This window comes from Cucurbita pepo, chromosome 19 (assembly GCF_057944985.1).
Source record: "Cucurbita pepo subsp. pepo isolate OVF chromosome 19, ASM5794498v1, whole genome shotgun sequence".
In the NCBI taxonomy this organism is placed as follows: domain Eukaryota; kingdom Viridiplantae; phylum Streptophyta; class Magnoliopsida; order Cucurbitales; family Cucurbitaceae; genus Cucurbita; species Cucurbita pepo.
Window position 1 is genome coordinate 3,141,927 of NC_141816.1, and position 21,025 is coordinate 3,162,951.

At 36.0% G+C, this 21,025-nt stretch overlaps 1 protein-coding gene and 1 pseudogene across 2 annotated transcripts; one reads left to right on the top strand and one right to left on the bottom strand.

Moving 5' to 3' along the window:
• The first annotated feature begins 431 nt into the window (after positions 1-431).
• LOC111782095 (ribonuclease II, chloroplastic/mitochondrial) lies at positions 432-8,585 on the top strand. Of its 2 annotated transcripts, XM_023662885.2 has the most exons (16): positions 432-855; positions 1,174-1,339; positions 1,485-1,598; positions 1,690-1,767; positions 1,838-1,969; positions 2,970-3,191; positions 3,281-3,463; positions 4,264-4,326; positions 4,613-4,719; positions 4,792-4,941; positions 5,641-5,800; positions 6,051-6,446; positions 6,947-7,171; positions 7,668-7,854; positions 8,283-8,422; positions 8,510-8,585. In XM_023662885.2, exons 1-14 carry the CDS (start codon positions 608-610, stop codon positions 7,788-7,790), a joined length of 2,367 nt encoding a protein of 788 aa, XP_023518653.2. In that variant the 5' UTR covers positions 432-607; the 3' UTR covers positions 7,791-7,854; positions 8,283-8,422; positions 8,510-8,585. The 2 variants fall into 2 exon arrangements, with proteins under 2 accessions (XP_023518653.2, XP_023518651.2); XM_023662883.2 differs by having other exon boundaries at positions 8,283-8,585.
• A 5,713-nt stretch (positions 8,586-14,298) lies between these two features.
• Positions 14,299-14,762, bottom strand: LOC147786686 (secreted RxLR effector protein 161 pseudogene; annotated as a pseudogene).
• Positions 14,763-21,025: the final 6,263 nt, after the last annotated feature.

A 21,025-nucleotide genomic window follows, 5' to 3' on the forward strand; every position in this document is an offset into this window, starting at 1 on the left:
TATAAAGAATTCTCTCATCGATATTGGATCTGGGCCAGTGTCCTTGTTCGCACTCATTCCCCTCTCCAATCGATATGGATCTCACATATGTCTCGACTAATTGAGTTACACTTATGTGGCTTAGATCTTAGTTAGATATAAGAGAGATTTTTAAGTTACATTAAATATTTAAAATATAAAAGCTAAAATTTAAATTAGCATACAAACCATAATATAAATTTTTGTGATTTATATCCAAAAATAAATTTGAAAGTAAAAAAATTGGATCATGAAAAATTACATCTAGTTATACAATTTCTAGCTCGAGGTTTTAATTGATGTGTTTGGAATTATAAATTTAATTAATTAATTTTTGGTCTATGTTTGAAAATACTAAAAAAAATTCCGATTAAATAAAAGAAAAATAAAATAGGACGAAGTTTTCATTTTCTGCAGCAATAAACCAAAGTAACCAGTTCTATCGCTCGGCTTTATCGTCAGATGAGCAAAAATCTCTCTGCGTGTCGGGAACCAAATCGATATCAACTCTTCGCCAACGCCAAGCAATGAGATATCCTCGTTCTTCAATTTTGTAAGCTTCGTCGATTCTCTCCTTCTGCAAACGGCAATGGCGTTGCGAGCTGCTAACAGTTGCTCGGTTTTCCGCTCCGCTTCGTCCCCGCCTCTCTCTGCCTTCCGAACATGCCTCTTCAATGCCAGGAGCTCGAAATTGAAGTATAGGTACCCTGTATTATGGCACAAACAACGTTTTAGGAGTGGCGGACAGCGATTCTACTCCTTGTATAGTATAGTCGAAAACGTTGTCGAAGAGCTCGAAGCTCTGCGCAGGCGAAAGAGACCTTCTGCTACCGCTAAGTACGTTTTTGCTTCTCAATTGTAATATTTTGCTTTTAGTTCAGATAATATCCAATACTATTTTGTGCATTCAGCTTTTGTTATGAAGGTGCATTTTCTATTTCTCTTGATTGAGTTGAGCTGAAATATGTGCTATGCTATGAATTTCATCTTGACCTTGATATTTGGTAAAAAAAAAAACAAAAAAAAAAAACAAACGTAATGAATTTCTCCAAGTAAGAGTATACTGTCTCAAAGATTGTATTATCATCTGGAAGTTGAGTATCTAGTATTTCTTTGTTCTTTTCCAATAATGAGCAAAAAGTTTTATGTATTCAGAATGGGATTGGTGGGTATGGGCAGTGGAGAGCTTACCGAAGATAAGCTTATGAACCAGACATTGGAAAAGGGACGGTTACTGGAGTTCAAGAAGGACTCGGAGAGGGTGCTACTGGCAGTTGCTCAGAGACCTGATGGGAGAAAAAACTGGATGGTGTTCGATCAGGTTCTAGTAAAACAAAAAAAAAATAGCGCACCATTTTGTTTGAATTGGCTACTAGGTTGATTCATGGCTTATTATTTTTATAAGTTCAAGGAAAGTATTCAGTACATAACTCTAATTTTCTCTTGGTTCATTTTTTCTTTGACAGAATGGTGTGACATCATCCATTAAGCCACAGCAAGTTACATACATTGTTCCAGGTGTTGAAAATTTTGACCAGACAGAAATTGCAGACTTCATTAAGAGAGCTCAGAATAACTTGGTTTGTTCTTCACTTGGAAATACTAGAGCCTTGTGTCACATTGACTGGTAGTGATTCATTATCTGATTTGAGCCAATAATTATGAGTGCAGGATCCAACGCTGCTGGAGTTCGCTTGGCTTGAGCTTCTTGAACAAAATAAGGCAGTGACTACCGAAGAACTAGCTGAGGTTATGTATTGTCTGGGTATCATAGATCATTTGATAATTGTTCCATCACTGACTATAGTTCCTTCTACAGATGATATTTGGGAATCCAGAACCTCTTGATAGCTATTGTGCGCATCTGTTGTTATCAAGAGACGAGTTATACTTCACTGTTCTGCAGACAAAAGGTTCGCGATCTTTTTATGGTCCAAGACCCACTGATCAAGTACGCATTATGTTTTAGTTCGAAACTTTCTTTCATTTAATGATTATCAAACACAACTACTATATTCTTAGAGATCCTTATATGGTGGGGCTTTTTGGAATGTACCTGCTTCAAGAAAATTTGGAAACTAAATAATGATGCTTTAATTTTTTCTTTAATCTTAATTTTTTCATGGGGTGAGGGCAGTTCAACTTGATGCTTCTGAAAGATATAGAATGTTCAACTGCAGACTGTAAAGGATAATAATTTTGTAAAAAGTATAGAGTTTTCTTGAGTTTGCTCTAAGTTTATGTGGTGCCATGACTTTGAATAATTAAATATTAACGATTCTAAGGCCATCTCTCTTATTCATTTAAGAGATGCTTTCGATTGATTTATAATTCTACTTTCTTTCTCTCTCTATTGTGTGTTGGCAAGACACCTCCAGAGTCCATCTTGCCCCTTTTATAGACGTGATATTGTGTCACTAGTTAAAACAGGGGAAGATGTGTTAAGAGGTGATGAAGGCCCTAATCTATTCATACATGGTATATGATCCCAGATATATGAACAGGATCGCGATTAGTTGTTTTTTTAAAAGATAGAAACACTTGTCTTGACAAGAGAAAAAAGTGAACAAAAATGAAAGGAGGCTCATTATCCAATCCTTACCTTCAAGGGATACGGATGTATCCAATTACTCACTAGCAAAATCCAAAGAAAAGGAAGAAGTAGAGAATGCTCAAGTAGTGGAAGACAAATGGCTAACTGCAGTTCCTCCCACACATCTCCCACCTTCTCCTCTTATGAATGTTATTACATGATAGGCTATTCACTTAAGTAGCCTTGTATTGTTTTTTCCCTGCCGAGCTTTCTTCAATTAGCTGGATTTTGCTTTTTCTATCTTATGATCCTTCACATGGCAAATATTTGTGCTAGTGGATTTGATTATCACGCATCCATTAATGCGCAGTGTTTTCCTCACTCTAAAATATTTTCTAATTCCTTTTTTGAAAGCCAGGTTGAAGAACTTCAACGTACTAAGCTTGCAAGGGAGGCCGCTGAAAATGAGCTACAAAAGTTTGTAGAATTGCTGAAATCTGCTAAGGCGATGCCTTTGAAGGCTAAACCTCCTAAATCTTCCTGGGTAACTGAAGAGAAAACCAGACACAAGATTGAGTCTCTCGAATCTTATGCTATTGATGCTTGCAAGGATGCTGAACAAAGGATAACAGCTGGGATGGTAACTCTTTTCATGTGGTTTACTTGATGAACGAAAACTACATGTTCATCCATTTCCTTAACTGTGTTCGATATTTGTCTCTTCCTTAGATTCTCAAGGCCATGGGACTGGTGAAAACAGCATCATCAGCGGTTAATCTTCTCATAGACATAGGATATTTCCCTTGGCATGTTAATCTTGAACTTCTGAAGTTAAACATTCGGACAGATCATTCAGATGAAATTATAGCAGCAGCTGAATCACTTTTACTGGAGGCATCTGATGCTGATGAGGTAGTGTCAGGTTCCTATCATTGGTTTTTCTTTTTTCTTTTTACTTTTTTGGAAGCTCTATGCTTATGTATAGGTCATAATAGTGCGATAACATAGAGTAAAATGTTACCTCATGTTCTATGAAGCACGGACATTATTTTAGGCAGAGTATCTGTGTGGACACGTGTCTGACACGCAGATTATGTGTCCATTATTTATTTATTCTTGGACATGTTGGATACGCCGGGATAAATTTTTAGCAAAAACAAGGCCCAACCAATTATTTTGAGTGCATATTTAAAGCTCCGTCTAATTTAATTTTTAAACAAATAAAAATCATTAAAAAAAAAAGACATTAAAAACACAAGAAGTTGAAAGCCTGCTATATTTCTGTTTCTGTTTCTGCAATTCACGAAGAAGCAACAACCACTACACCACCAGCCTTTTTTTGTTCATGGCCACTCACTGCAAATTTCTGTGTGCTTTTTAGTAGAGAACCTTTAGTATTTTTTATGTTAAATTTACATATATCATTAAAAAAAGAAATGTATCCTCAACATGTCCGTGTCCTTGTCCGTGTCTGTGGCCCGTGTTTGTATCTGTGCATCTTAGCTTATGTTGATTATTATTTGAGAATCTCCCTTGCTTCCCTGCCATTTGCATGAGAGAGCTTCAGAAGTTTGAATTTTACCAACAGTTAATCCCATCCAGGACTCGTAAATCGTCATTTGTATTTATTAATTTATTGCTACTATGTATTTCACATTTTGCAGCTGACCAGATAAAGTTGTCATGGATTATTCTATACCCTTTCTGTTTAGGTTAACAGGAAGAATCTCACACATTTGAAGGTTTATGCCATTGATGTTGATGAAGCAGATGAGGTGATTATATAAAATTAAAAATATATCTCCAATTGAAATTCTTATTTCCATTTGTTTTTTTTTCCCCCTTATTTGTAATGATCAGATGAGGTAATACGTTCTTTTTCTTTTTTGAAATGCTCTGGTCGAACAAATGATCATTAAACAAAAAAAAAAAAAAAAAAAAAAAAAAAAAACGGAAATAAGAATCATTACATCTGATGGTTTATGCCATTCTGAATTGCTATTCTTTTTTCATGAAATTTTGGGAGGCTCCACCTCATGTTTTTATCATGCAATATTGTAGCTTGATGATGCCTTGAGTGCAACAAGATTGTCAGATGGCCGAATTAAAATATGGATTCATGTTGCCGATCCAGCTAGATTTGTTCGACCAGGGAGCATAGTAGACAGGTAATTCTTGAAGCTTTAACTTGTGGTGGTATTTTGTACCATGCCCACTCTCTTTTGGTTTATCATGTATAGGGAGGCCATGAAAAGAGGCACTTCTATATTTCTTCCAACAGCCACATACCCTATGTTTCCTGAAAAACTAGCAATGGAGGGAATGAGTTTAAAACAGGGAGAGACTTGCAATGCAGTTACTGTATCTGTTGTCCTTCATTCTGATGGAAGGTAAAGCTTGTTTACACATTGTATTTATTTATTTATTTTTAATATGAAACTTCTTCACTAGAAATTTTGTTCTGTTATTTTGATGGAAAGCAAAGCTTGTCCTTACCTTATTATATTTTATATTAGAATTTTTCACTACAAAAGTTATATTTGGGGAAAAAAATTTCTGGAGGAGACCGGCACAATAAATTTCAGTTGTGAAAATAAGAAAATTTGTCTATGGGCTTGTATGCCTCTTGAAAGGTATTTTTGGCCATTCCTTTTTAGTTTTTCCCATTACGTTTTGCAGTTCGTGAAGTTTGTTCCTGATGTCATGCAACTATCAGGTGGTTCTATGTATTCAAATCATAAAATTATTTGTCAGAGTACGGTGATACAGAAGATTTTTCTTATTACACTTTCATTTGCGTTGTTGAAATCTTTTCTTATTACACTTTCATTTGCGTTGTTGAAATCTTTTAATTGTATTTTTCCACCTACTTTCTGAACATTGTTTTAGCATATTCTGTGGAAACTGTTGCTTCTATGCGTGTCATTTTTCTTTCTTGGGTTTTTTATTTGAGAAAAAAAAAAAAAAAACTCAATTATCTACTGGGATTGTAGAATGGAACTGTGGATTTCTTAAAGTTATGGCATCCTTTAAGATGTCTTGACGATGAACGCAAACATGTAAATGCTAACCCTTCTATGCCTTAATAGCATTGCAGAATACTCCGTGGAAAACTCAATCATCAAACCAACGTACATGCTGACGTATGAAAGTGCTTCTGAGCTGCTTAGTTTGAACTTGGAAGAGGAGGCAGAACTTAAAACTCTATCTGAAGCTGCAACTTTGCGTTTAGCATGGCGAAGGCAACAGGTATCTATATAGCCAGTTATCATTTTCATTCAAGGGCTCATAGTGGCTTAAAATATTATCAAGAATGATGGTTGTTTATTAATCAAGTTCTGTGAAAACTGTTTAATTCAAAACCCTTTCAGACTTCTTCTAAAGAAGTTTGATCGGATTCTATTCCTAGAAGGTCTTCTTTTACTCTTATCTTTTTTCTTTTTGTCCTTTTTTTTTTTTTGGTATATTATTATCAGCTGTCCATGTTCTAAATTTTCAGGGGGCGATTGACATGGCCTCTTTGGAGACACGGATCAAGGTAGCAAATCCACAAGACCTGGATCCTGAAATCAATCTCTATGTGGAGAACCAAGCTGATCCTGCCATGCGACTGGTTTCTGAGATGATGATTCTATGTGGAGAAGTTATAGCAACTTTTGGATATCACCATAACATTCCGTTGCCCTATAGAGGACAACCCCAAACAAATGTAGATATATCTGTATTTGCACATCTTCAAGAAGGACCTGTTAGGAGCTCTGCAATTGTTAGAACAATGCGTGCTGCTGAAATAGATTTCAGGAAGCCGATATGCCATGGGACTTTGGGAATTCCTGGTTATGTCCAATTTACATCTCCCATCCGTAGATATATGGATCTTCTTGCACATTATCAGGTATTTCCTCTCATTTGTTATGTCTTGGTGTTAAAATTTGATTTTGAATTTTTATTGAGCTCGCACTGCTCATCCATCATGGACATCTTGGGATCTTGCTTTGTCCTTGAGAAAAGATGAGAACAGTACATTGTGTTGGTGAAAAAAAATGAATGGACCTTATTCCTGACAGACCATTGTGTTACTTGAAACACCTCCACTGGTCATACTTAATGGTTTTGGTTTTCTCTTCTCCACCTGTGTCGAGGAAACTACCCTTGCAACTTGCAGCTTTCATAGTCGTACTGTCATCATTTTTCAACATATTAGTTCTATGTTTACTTGCTCATTACTGTCAGAAATTTCAGTTTAAAATTACTATCATTGGAACTGTACTCTTCATACCAGCTTGTTAAATTGTGTTTGGTTTTGCTTGGATAATTAATAATCATTCATTTGAAGACTGTTTTTAACCACTTTATATTCCTTTTAACTTAGTTTTTCTGTTATATTATACGTAGGTAAAGGCATTCCTTAGAGGTGACTCTCCTCCGTATTCCCATGGTCAATTAGAAGGAATGGCATCAACTGTGAATATAAATACTAAATTGGCAAAGAGGCTCTCAAGCACCAGTCTTCGTTATTGGGTATTAGAGTACTTGAGAAGGCAACCAAAAGAAAATAGATATCGGGCATTGATTCTTAGGTTCATTAAAGATCGAATTGCAGCCCTGCTGTTGGTCGAGGTGAGGATTGATGGATAACATCTATCATATCACGATGCATGCCTTAGTTTAATGACTTTTGGCTAAGGGAGGGTGAACCTAATCTGATATATTTTCTGCTTTCACCGGTTGTTCCTCTCTTCACATTGTGCTGTTTATTTACTGTCAATGGCCTCCTGGTTTGTTCTGTTATTCATCATAACATTATCAGGTATTTACTGTCGATGTTCCTCTCTTTCACCGATTGTTGCTCTCTTCACATCCTGCTTCAGTGGGTTTGAAGCCTGAAGCAAGAGCTAAATTGCCCCATTTGATGCTCTTTAAACGTATGAGAATATCAGATGCATACAGTAACAGACGACTTTTTTTTTTTTTTCAACCATTTGTGTTACTGTTAGATTCCTTCATTTGTCCTTAGCTCAAGCAAAGTAGAACCTATATAAACCTCTATAGGCGCTTGTAGTCTCTAAATATGAATTTTGTTACATTTAGTATCTCATGTATTCGGAATTTATAGGTGGGACTCCAAGCATCTGCGTGGATATCTGTTGGAGCACAAATTGGAGATGAAGTGCAAGTTCGAGTGGAGGAAGCCCATCCACGTGATGATGTTCTTTCTCTGAAGGAGATTATTCACTAGATGTATGAGCTTCTCTCTAGTAAAAAACATTGTATGACAAGGTGTTGCTCCCTGAAGTTGCACGGTTGGTACTCTTCTTCACCAAATATGAAACCATTTTTCCTTGAAAATGAAGCTAAACATGTCGAGTGAAGATTTTACTTCTTTTTCTCTGTTTTTTAAAAACTAAATTGTTTTTAAGTTCTTTTTCCCTGCTCTTTAGAAGCATCTGTGAAATTTTAGCGAAATTTAAAAACAAAACTAGTTTTTGAAAACTATTCTCTATTTTTTTTAATATTTGATCATGATATGGTTATTAAACATTAAACTAAAAGCAAAATATTTATGAACAAGTCAGATTGAAGTTCTATTATTTAGTCGCAACTTTTTTTTTTTTTTTTTTTTTTTTTTTTTTTTTTTGTCTATGCATAATAGTCAGTCAACCTATTAAAGTACTTAAAAAGCTCGTGCTGATGAAATAAACCAGACATCTCTCAACAACATTTTCTGCAGGGTTGATGCCATGAGGATTCGCCAAAAGACACATTTCACGAATCTCACCCCTATACCCAGTCAGAATGTGGAAATTGGGAGGTTAAGTGGGAAGTACTTGAAAGGTTTCTACCCTTGGGCTAGAATTGTAATTTCCTTAGGTTGGTTGTAAATGAGTTATCTTTAGTGAAGGAATCAGATCAATATTATTGTTGCATGAAGCTAATAAATTTTCAAGCTACTAAAAGTTTGTAGGTGCTCTCTTTTGGAGATCAATTGAAATGAGGAAAAGAAGATGACCAGATGGTTGCTATTGCTGATTCATTACTGTCTCATAACCTCCTTCAAACGTATGAGTGTGGGTATGTTTCATATTGTCTTTGTTTGCTTTACTATATAATTCTGGATAACTTGATGGTATCATAAAATTTGATTATTGAATAACTGTAACTGAAGTAAAGCTCTTTAGGCAAGTGTCTTAGTTCATTTGAGGTTGGTGCGGTGGGAACTTCAAAAAATTGTTGTATCTTGCAAGTTGCAAAAAGGTGTGGCCAAGCCATCAAAGGAAGACATAGGAAAAATTATACTAAGATTTGAATTCTTGCTTAACTTGATGAGTTTATTGCTTGTAGAGAATCTATTGCTTAGGCAGGAAAAGATTTATATCTTTAAATGAACTAGATCTTGTACTAGTCAAATGAAATATGAGACCATTTGGTAAGGTTTTTGGAGTTTAAGAGAGAAAGAAAGATGTGTAGAATGGTTTGGTCTGAGTTTGTCCCACGTATGAAGATATAGTTGTTGCTAAGTGTCACAGTCATGCTTGTCCAAGACGTGCGACTATGACACTAAGCAACACAAATAGTTTTGTCTTGTAAGGTAATCGAGAGTCAAACCTTTCAATAATTTTGCTAAGCAACACAAATAGTTATCTTGTAAAGTAATCCAGAGTCAAACCTTTCAATAATTTAAGTAGAGTCAAACCTTTCAATAATTTAAGTAGGTCTCTTAACCAGAACATATTGATTACATTATATTGTAATTAGTAGAGTTAAAAAGAGGAATTTATCTTGAACTCATCTAAATGAGTAAAGTAACACTGAAAACGATCCTTCACATGTTTAAGTTAAGCTACCCAACCATTAATCAAAGATGAGTCTGTTTTATACTAGTCCATGAAAGACAAAACAAAGTGAGCCTATAACTATAGATAGTGAATGAGTAAATGAGCAGTAGAACTTTGATAATAGAAGTCTTAAAAGAAATGAGTTCGAGTCACTCCTTCGTAGGGTCAAATTATCGTCTCTGGAATAATTGTGGTGGTTCAAAGTTAGCCTAAAAATTTATGCATATTAAAAAAAAAAAAATTACCAAAAGTATGATCACAAACTAAGCAATTGAGCTGACGAGGTTTGTTAAGTGTTGAGCCCATAGGTTAAATTAGGTTTGTTTACTTCAGAGCTATGTGGTTGAGACTAAAGATGTGATTTACCTTTTATTTCAAGTTACAACTTTATTAGGCTTTGATCAAATAATCTAACCAGCATACTGTTGTGCTTGAAACCCATCTTTGTGTACAAATTATTGACATTCATATATGTTTATTGTTGAAATGGAAAATCATGTAATGGAGTGTTTGGGTTAAATCTAAAAAAATAACTCAGTCATATCGACTTTTCGTCTAACAATGTAGCCATTTTTTATTAAATATATATATTTGAAACATGTAGAGCCAGATTGTGGTATTTGAGATATTGTGAAAGTTTTGGCCTCATCGACCACTAGACGTGCTCACAATCGTGCTTATTTTCTTGAAAATCAATTTTCAAGAACTGTGTTTTTTTAGTTACATCCATATTAATTATTGCAAATGACAGAATCATCTAGAATTAAATCAAGGCGTGGATCGAGATTTTTGAGTTCCAATCTCGAAGTAGAGAAATTTGATGGAACCAACAATTTTGGTGTTTGGCGAGGCGAAGTTAGCGATTTATTGGTCATGCAAGATCTTGATACTTCTCTCCAAGAGGAGATGCCTGAAGACATGACAGACGCCGAAATTAAATCGACAAACTTGTGGAATTGTTCGATCCTGTCTTGGCAAGGATCAAAAATATCCATTTATGAAGGTTACCATGGCGAAAGAACTATGGGACAAGCTTGAGGCGAAATGTACGAAGAAGCGTGTGGAAAATAAACTCTATTTAAAGAAGAAACTCTTCCGTTTTGACTACAAGAAAGGTATCTCAATGGCTGAGCATTTGGATGATTTTAACAAAATCATCACTGATTTGCTCAATCTAGATGTTACAATTAATGACGAAGACAAGGCGTTGTTGCTGTTGAATTCTTTGCCGGAATCCTACGAGTTTTAGTAACCACCCTACTACATGGACTCACTGGTCTTGTTTTTGAAGATGTTTCAAATGCCTTAATGAATAATGAGGTGAAAGAAGGAAAAGGAGGCATATCAAGACTCTAGCACAAATGTTCTCACTACTCGTGGAAGGATTTCTACTTGGAAAAAGAGCGAACGTGAAAAGTCACGATCAAAGTCGAGAGGTAGATCTGATAATTGGAGAAAACTTGATAAAAATGAGTGTGCATATTGTCGACAGAAAGGCCATGGGAAGAAAGATTGCCCGATCTTAAAAGAGAAGGGGTCGAAGTCCAATGTGGTTAGAGATGACGATACTGATACATATAATGCCTTGATGATCTCTTTATCAGTCAGCCAAATAAGTGAATGGATTCTTGATTCTGGGTGCTCCTATCATATGTGTCCCAACAGAGAGATGTTTTTGGACTTCAAAGAGTTCAATGGTGGAGTTGTCTATATGGGCAATGATAGTACTTGCAAGATGATGGGAATCGGCTCAGTACAAATCAAGATGTTTGATGGGGTTATACGAAAACTCAATGATGTGAGATATGTCCTTGACTTGAAGAAAAATTTGATTTCCCTTGGCGTTTTGGATGTGAGTGGTTATCGCATCATTTTGGAAGGAGGGAATTTGAAAGTAGCTCGTGGAGCTTTGGTGGCAATTAAAGGAACTAGAAGAGGTAGCATATACTACCTCAACGGAACCACAATAATTGGGCATGCTGCTGTGGCAAGTTCGAAAGAACAAGACATATCGAAATTATGGCACATGAGACTTGGGCATGCTGGTGAGAAGGCGTTTCAGACATTGGTGAATCGAGGAGTCGTTAAGGGTGCCACAACTGGTAAAATTGATTTCTGTGAACATTGTATATTTGGTAAACAAAAAAAATGTGAAGTTTGGTACCGCTATACACCAAACAAAGGGCATTTTGGATTATGTTCACACTGATGTATGGGGTCCCACGAAGAATGTCTCATTGGGAGGAAAGAGGTGGTTTGTCACCTTTATTGATGACTACTCGAGGAGAGTTTGGATGTATCCCACGAGGCACAAAAACGAGGTTCTCCAAATCTTCCTAGAGTAGAAGAAAATGGTAGAGAATCAGACGGACAGGAAAATCAAAAAGCTGAGATCAAACAATGGTAGAGAATATACTTATGATCCATTCCTTAAAGTATGCCGAGATGAAGGGATCGCTCGACACTTCACTATTCCTGGTAAGCCACAACAAAATGGAGTTGCTGAGAGAATGAACCAGACATTAATAGAGAAGGTTCGATGCATATTGTCTCAAGCAGGATTGAGTAAGGCATTTTGGGTTGAGGCTCTCAGTTATGCAGTTCACTTGGTGAATCGTTTACCTGTTTTTGGAAATGGTGGGAAAGCTCCGCTTGAGGTATGGTCGGGTACTCCTGTTAGTGATTATGATAAATTGCATATGTTTGGGTGTCTTGCTTATTATCATGTGACAGACTCAAAGCTGGATCCAAGGTTATGGTGTCCAGAAACAAGTAAGATTGTTAATAGTCGAGATGTGACATTCGATGAGTCTGGAATGTTTTTGCAGAAAATTGAAAATAATGACGAGGCATTGAAGTAGGTGGAGAAGGTGGTGTTCTCTCCTTATATGGTTGCTCCTACTAAAGAACCTATTGATCAGGTAGATAATAACTCTGATGTCTTAGAACAGGAGGAGCAAAGCCTTGTAAATGAAAGAGTGGAGGAACCTGAATCCATCGCCAGGAATAGACCACGAAGGGAAATTCGAAAACCTGCAAGGTTTGATGATACGATAGCATATGTTTTCCCTTTGATTGATTTGATTGATGAAGTTCCCAACAACTACAAAGATGCTATCTAGAGCACGGATAGATTGCACTGGCAAGAGGCTGTGAATCAGGAGATAGCATCATTTGAGATAAATCAAACTTGGAATTTGGTACAACTTCCAAAAGGTAAGAATGAAATTGGTTGTAAATGGGTTTTTGCAAAAAAAGAAGATTCTCCTAATATAGGTTATAAGGCTCGACTTGTGGCTAAAGGCTATGCACAAAAAGAAGGTATTCATTACAATGAAATTTTGTCACTTGTGGTAAAACATTCTTCCATTTGAATTTTGTTGGCTTTGGTTGCTCAATTTAATCTTGAGCTTGTACAACTCGATGTAAAAACTGCTTTTTTTGCATGGAGATTTGGAAGAAGAAATATATATGGCGCAACCGGTTGGTTTTCGAGTAGTTGGATAACAACATTTGGTATGCAGATGGAAGAAATCTTTGTATGGGCTGAAGCAATCTCCACGCCAATGGTATAAAAAGTTTGATCATTTCACGGTAGAGCATATGTATACTCATAGTCAATTTGATCATTGTGTGCACTATCGGTGTCTTGATGATGAATCGTTTATCTATTTGCTCTTATATGTTGAGGATATGTTAATTGCTTCAAAGAGACCGGTGGAGATTAATAAGCTCAAAGATCAGCTTTCTAAAACATTTGAAATGAAAGACTTAGGCAATGCAAAGAAAATACTTGGAATGGAGATAGAGCGAGATCGAAAAAAAGGTACAGTCTAGTTGACTCAGTCTCAATATCTACGCAAGGTATTGACAAGATTTAGTTTGAATAATTCAACCAAACTCGTTGGTACTCCACTTGCTCCTCATTTCAAACTTAGTGCTTCCATGTGTCCATGTTCTGACGATGACAAAAGGTATATGGAGAATATTCCTTATACAAATGTTGTTGGTGCTTTGATGTATGCTATGGTATGTACTCGACCTGATCTTTCACACGCAATAAGCATGGTGAGTCGTTATATGCATAATCCTAGTAAAGAGCATTGGCAGGCTGTCAAATGGATTCTTAGGTACATTCTTGGTACTATTAATGTTGGTATTAACTTCCAAAAACAAGAAATGTTTAATCTTGACAACCTTGTGGTTGGTTATGTGAATTCTGATTATGCTGGTGATTTGGATAAGCGACGATCTACTACGGGTTATTTATTTACTATGGTTGGTGGACCTGTTTGTTGGCGTTCAACATTGCAGTCTACTGTTGCATTGTCTACCACCGAAACAGAGTATATGATAGTAACGGAAGCTTTTAAAGAAGCTATTTGGATGCATGGTTTGATCAATGACTTGGGTATTTTGCAGGAACATATAGATGTGTTTTGTGATAGCCTGAGTGCTATTTGTTTGTAAAAAAATCAAGTCCATCATGCTCGTACTAAACATATTGATGTCCGTTTTCACTTTATTCGAGAAATTATTAGTGAAGGGGACATTCGTTTATTAAAAATTGGAACTGCTGATAACCCTGCTAATTTGTTGACAAAGGTGATCGCTCGTGAAAAGTTCTGGCATTGTTTGGATTTCATCAACGTCGGAAGAAAGGAGTGTGTTGACGTGGTAGTAACCAAATCAGTTATCAACTTGGAGATCTTATGACAAGGTGGAGATTGTTGTAAATTGTCATACGGTCCTATTCTTCAGGACTGAGTCCTATTCTTTGGGACTTTAAATTTCTTTCTGATATTTTTAGGTTTAACCATGATTGTAAAGGCTATATAATGACATGCTTAGAATTAATAAAAGAGAACTTCCGATCAAAAAATATCTTAGTGTCTCCTTGTGTAATTCTGTTCATCGGTGTTGTGAGGACATTTTCCAAATAGCTTCTTTAAAAGCTTCCGTTACTGCCATATTCTCTGCTTCGGTGGTAGACAATGCAACAGTAGACTGCATTGTTGAACGCCAACAAATAGGTCTACCAGCCATAGTAAATAAATAACCGTAATAGATCGTTGCTTATCCAAATCACCAGCATAATCAGAATCCACATAACCAACTACAAGGTTGTCAAGATTAAACATTTCTTGTTTTTGGAAGTTAATACCAACATCAATAGTACCAAGAATGTACCTAAGAATCCATTTGACAGCCTGCCAATGCTCTTTACTAGGATTATGCATATAACGACTCACCATGCTTATTGCGTGTGAAAGATCAGGTCGAGTACATACCATAGCATACATCAAAGCACCAACAACATTTGTATAAGGAATATTCTCCATATACCTTTTGTCATCGTCAGAACTTGGACACATGGAAGCACTAAGTTTAAAATGAGGAGCCAGTGGAGTACCAACGGGTTTGGTTGAATTATTCAAACTAAATCTTGTCAATACCTTGCGTAGATATTGAGACTGAGTCAACTAGACTGTACCTTTTTTTCGATCTCGCTCTATCTCCATTCCAAGTATTTTCTTTGCATTGCCTAAGTCTTTCATTTCAAATGTTTTAGAAAGCTGATCTTTGAGCTTATTAATCTCCACCGGTCTCTTTGAAGCAATTAACATATCATCAACATATAAGAGCAAATAGATAAACGATTCATCATCAAGACACCGATAGTGCACACAATGATCAAATTGACTATGAGTATACATATGCTCTACCGTGAAATGATCAAACTTTTTATACCATTGGCGTGGAGATTGCTTCAGCCCATACAAAGATTTCTTCCATCTGCATACCAAATGTTGTTATCCAACTACTCGAAAACCAACCGGTTGCGCCATATATATTTCTTCTTCCAAATCTCCATGCAAAAAAGCAGTTTTTACATCGAGTTGTACAAGCTCAAGATTAAATTGAGCAACCAGAGCCAACAAAATTCGAATGGAAGAATGTTTTACCACAAGTGACAAAATTTCATTGTAATGAATACCTTCTTTTTGTGCATAGCCTTTAGCCACAAGTCGAGCCTTATAACCTATATTAGGAGAATCTTCTTTTTTTTGCAAAAACCCATTTACAACCAATTTCATTCTTACCTTTTGGAAGTTGTACCAAATTCCAAGTTTGATTTATTTCAAATGATGCTATCTCCTGATTCACAGCCTCTTGCCAGTGCAATCTATCCGGGCTCTAGATAGCATCTTTGTAGTTGTTGGGAACTTCATCAATCAAATCAATCAAAGGGAAAGCATATGCTATCGTATCATCAAACCTTGCAGGTTTTCAAATTTCGTTTTGTGGTCTATTCCTGGTGATGGACTCAGGTTCCTCCACTCTTTCATTTACAAGGCTTTGCTCCTCCTGTTCTAAGACATCAGAGTTATTATCTACCTGATCAATAGGTTCTTCAGTAGGAGCAACCATATCAAGAGAGAACACCACCTTCTCCACCTGCGTCAATGCCTCGTCATTATTTTCAAGTTTCTGTAAAAACATTCCAGACTCATCGAATGTCACATCTCGACTATTAACAATCTTACTTGTTTCTGGACACCATAACCTATAGCCCTTTACGCCTTTGCTTAGCCCATAAACTTGGCTTTTTTTGCTCTAGGATCCAGCTTTGAGTCCGTCACATGATAATAAGCAGGACACCCAAACACATGCAATTTATCATAATCACTAACAGGAGTACTCGACCATACCTCAAGTGGAGTTTTCCCGTCATTTCCAGAAACAGGTAAACCATTCATCAAGTGAACTGCATAACTGAGAGCCTCAGCCCAAAATGCCTTACTCAATCCTGCTTGAGACAATATGCATCCAACCTTCTTTATTAATGTCTGGTCCATTCTCTCAGCTGATGGTGTTAATATAACACATGTGGAAGCAATTTGGATATTAAGCACTTTAAGAACATTAATTATAGTATATAACTAGCATGTTCATAAGTATTAAAACTTAATTAGTTTAGATACTAACCTTTTGTAGTTCAAACTCCTTTTTCCTCACAAACCGGTTTCAAACCACCACTAGTGTCTTCTCCACTATCCTCCGGCCTTAGAACGGGATTGTGGAATCCGGTGAGTGACTAAACTTGGAAGGGATTTTGTATATGTGAAGAGATGTTTGTGAGAGGTTTTTCTCAAGGTTTTCCACCAAGAAGAAGAAGACCTTCCATGTACCATGATCACTCTATTTAAAGAGTCATGTTTGCATGTTCATGCAAATTTGAGATCACTAAATTTTGACACTTAAAATTCCACTCAAATGTTTGGGATTATGTGGCAAGCATGCATGTTTGAGTTAACCAAATTTTGACACTCAAAATTCCACTCAAACTTGTGGGGTTTATTTGGCAAACATGCAAGTTTGGTTAAACCAAATTTTGACACCTCAAAATTCCACTAACATGGATTTTTCCATGAGATAGAAGTCAACATTTTGACTTTCTTCATTTTAATTCAACAATTAATTTGAATAATGAATTTCAAATTAAAGTAACATTAAATGATTAATTAAACTATTTAATTAATATTTAATATTAATTCAAATGCCAATTCCAATCAATTTGGACACATAATTGATTAAGATATTTAAATCTTATTTAAATATCTCAGATTCTCTCCTTTTGTTTAATTCGTAAATTAAACAAAAATGTGGTTAAATATATCGTATATATGTAGCGTATATTCCCTAATTTGAATTCGAACACTTCGAACTCACTCGTCACACTGTTCTATGGTTTAGTCCGATATGAACTAGCAGAGGGACCTAATGGACCTATAGATCATGGGCTCCAATGATCCAAGATTAACCGGCTAAACTCATTAACCTTGTTAACCAACATTCGTTAACTACTAGGACACTCCACTATAGCCTAGTAGTTGCACTCCCCTCACTATAGATATATTTCTGTCCATTTGATATAACCATGATTAGTAAGTCGATCCTTTACAGGTTGTTCGTAACTAGAGCTGGGTCAATTTACCGTTTTACCCCTAAAGTTACTTCTTGTTCCTTATGTCTCACTGATCCTCTAATGAACAATTGGTTTGTGGTCCAACCAGTAAACCGAATCCCTCTCAGGGCAATGAGAGGGTGGGGCCCTTTGTTCAAGACCTGGAGTAAGTGCTTAAGGGAACTACCTCTCTTCTATCCCTAAAAGTGGGTAGGAGTGAATTCCATCTTGCACCCCACGTCCCCAGTCTTACCCCTGAAATGGGAGGCCTATTGAGTCGGCAAACTAGAGCCACTCTCACCCATGCAAATCTAAGGATAATTCCGAATAAACAGGAGTTCATGGTTAGCTCAGGATTAAAACCGAGTTACCTAGGTTATCGAATGAAAAGAAAATCAGTCTCAACAGTAAACGACATTATAAAGTGAGAGTGGTTTTCTTCATGGTCCGATCTTATGCAATACTCATTGCATAGGACGCCCCCACTCACATGTCTCCACATGTACAATTTAGCGATCACATTGTTTATATCATAAACAAAAGTGGGCCGCATCCATAGTGTCCCCAGAATAAGGTACTCAGTCTTATCCTTATACTATAGATCATTTTGACTATATATTTGAACTTGATCCACTCTTATGTCTCTACATATAGTTCAAGTAATCATACTATAGCCAGAGTGTTCTTAGTTTATTGGATTTAGATTAATGATCGTAAAGTTCACTTTATTCAATAACAATCTTTATTGAATAAATAACAATAATAACTTTATTGAAAATAGAATATGTTTTTGTTTACAAACTATGAGTTTTAGGATAAAAACCCAACATCAGCAATTCCATTTTGTTGTGGCTTACGAGGAATAGTGAAGTGTCGAGCGATCCCTTCATCTCAGCATACTTTAAGGAATGGATCATAAATATATTCTCCACCATTATCTGATCTCAGCTTTTTGATTTTCCTGTCCGTCTGATTCTCTACCATTTTCTTCCACTCTAGGAAGATTTGGAGAACCTCGTTTTTGTGCCTCGTGGGATACATCCAAACTCTCCTCGAGTAGTCATCAATAAAGGTGACAAACCACATCTTTCCTCCCAATGAGACAATCTTCGTGGGACCCCATACATCAGTGTGAACATAATCCAAAATGTCATTTGTTTGGTCTATAGCGGTACCAAACTTCACATTTTTTTTGTTTACCAAATATACAATGTTCACAGAAATCAATTTTACCAGTTGTGACACCCTTAACGACTCCTCGATTCACCAATGTCTGAAATGCCTTCTCACCAGCATGCCCAAGTCTCATGTGCCATAATTTCGATATGTCTTGTTCTTTCGAACTTGCCATAGCAGCATGCCCAATTATTGTGGTTCCGTTGAGGTAGTATATGCTACCTCTTCTAGTTCCTTTAATTGCCACCAAAGTTCCACGAGCTACTTTCAAATTCCCTCCTTCCAAAATGATGCGATAATCACTCACATCCAAAACGCTAAGGGAAATCAAATTTTTCTTCAAGTCAGGGACATATCTCACATCATTGAGTTTTCGTATAACCCCATCAAACATCGTGATTTATACTGAGCCGATTCCCATCATCTTGTAAGTACTATCATTGCCCATATAGACAACTCCACCATTGAACTCTTTGAAGTCCAAAAACATCTCTCTGTTGGGACACATATGATAGGAGAACCTAGAATCAAGAATCCATTCACTGATTTGGCTGACTGATAAAGAGATCGTCAAGGCACTATCTGTATCAGTATCGTCATCTCTAACCACATTGGACTTCGACCCCTTCTCTTTTAAGACCGGGCAATCTTTCTTCCCATGGCCTTTCTGTCGACAATATGCACACTCATTTTTATCAAGTTTTCTCCAATTATCAGATCTACCTCTCGACTTTGATCGGGACTTTTCACGTTCGCTCTTTTTCCAAGTAGAAATCCTTCCACGAGCCGTGAGAACATTTGTGCTAGAGTCTTGATATGCCTCCTTTTCCTTCTTTCACCTTATTATTCATTAAGGCATTTGAAACATTTTCAAAAACAAGACCAGTGAGTCCATGTAGTAGGGTGGTTACTAAAAAGTCGTAGGATTCCGGCAAAGAATTCAACAGCAACGTCTTATCTTCGTCATTAATTGTAACATCTAGATTGAGCAAATCAGTGATGATTTTGTTAAAGTCATCCAAATGCTCAACCATTTAGATGCCTTTCTTGCAGTTAAAACGGAAGAGTTTCTTCTTCAAAGAGAGTTTATTTTCCACACTCTTCTTCATATATTTCGCCTCAAGCTTTTCCCATAGTTCTTTCGTCATGGTAACCTTCATAAATGGATATTTCTTATCTTTGCCAAGACAGGATCGAATAATTCCACAAGTTTGTCGATTTAATTTCGTCCATTCGGCGTCTGTCATGTCTTCAAGAATCTCCTCTTGGAGAGAAGCATCAAGATCTTGCATGACCAGCAAATCGCTAACTTCGCCTCGCCAAACACCAAAATTATTGGTTCCATCAAATTTCTCTACTTCGAGATTGGAACTCAACAATCTCAATCTCCGCTGTGATTTAATTCCAAATGATTCTGCCATTTGCAATAATTAATCTGAATGTAACTAAAAAACACAATTCTTGAAAATTGATTTTCAAGAAAATAAGCACGATTGTGAGCACGTCTAGTGGTCGATGAGGCCAAAACTTTCACAATACCACAATCTGGCTCTGATACCACTTGTTGTGCACTGAAAGCGGAACAAATGTGCTCACAACACCAATGAACGAAATTACACAAGGAGACACCAAGATATTTTTTGATATGAAGTTCTCTTTTATTAATTCTAAGCATGGCATATTATATAGCCTTTACAATCATGTTGAACCTAAAAATATCAGCTGAAAGAACTTAAAGTCCCTAAGAATAATAGGACTAATCAATCCTAAAGAATAGGACCTTATATCACTTTACAACATATACATGTATGAAGGATTCATGGCAGGGGCAGTGAAAGCTATCTATGCCATCAATCGGCGAATAAATGACTTTTATTCTTGTAGTTATGTCTAATGGAGAGCAGGGAAGGTTTTTGAAGTTTTTAAATTTTTTTTAAGGATATTAATAAAACAAAATTTAAAATTCAAAAATATGGTTTAAAGATTACTTTTAAAATCTTTTTGAAACTTTAAGTGTATTTTTTTAAAAAAGTATTAACCATTTTTAAAGTTTTAAAAATTAGAGGTGATTTTAAAACTTTTGAAAGTTTTAAAAATATTTTTTCAAGACAAAAGGTAAAATTTAAAAATATTTTCTATATTTAACCTATTGTTTAATCATATTTAGCCTCAATATTTTTTATTAGCTTATTGACAACTAAGCCAAGGTAGCCCTATGTTTTTTTTAATTAAATGTTGTTGAAAATATAAAATAATTAAAAATCTTATTCTAAAATTATTGTAGTATTGAATATTGAAATTGTTTTTTTTTTTTTCAGACGTGTTAAATCTTTTAAAAAGACAATTTTAACCTTTAAATATAATTCCTCTTAGACCTATTTCTTCCTTCATTTTAAAATAAAAATACCATATCCTTTCATTAAAAAAAATATATTCCTAATATATATGGAAAAAACAAATGGGCCAATTGTGGGCCCAATTTTTTTTTTTTTT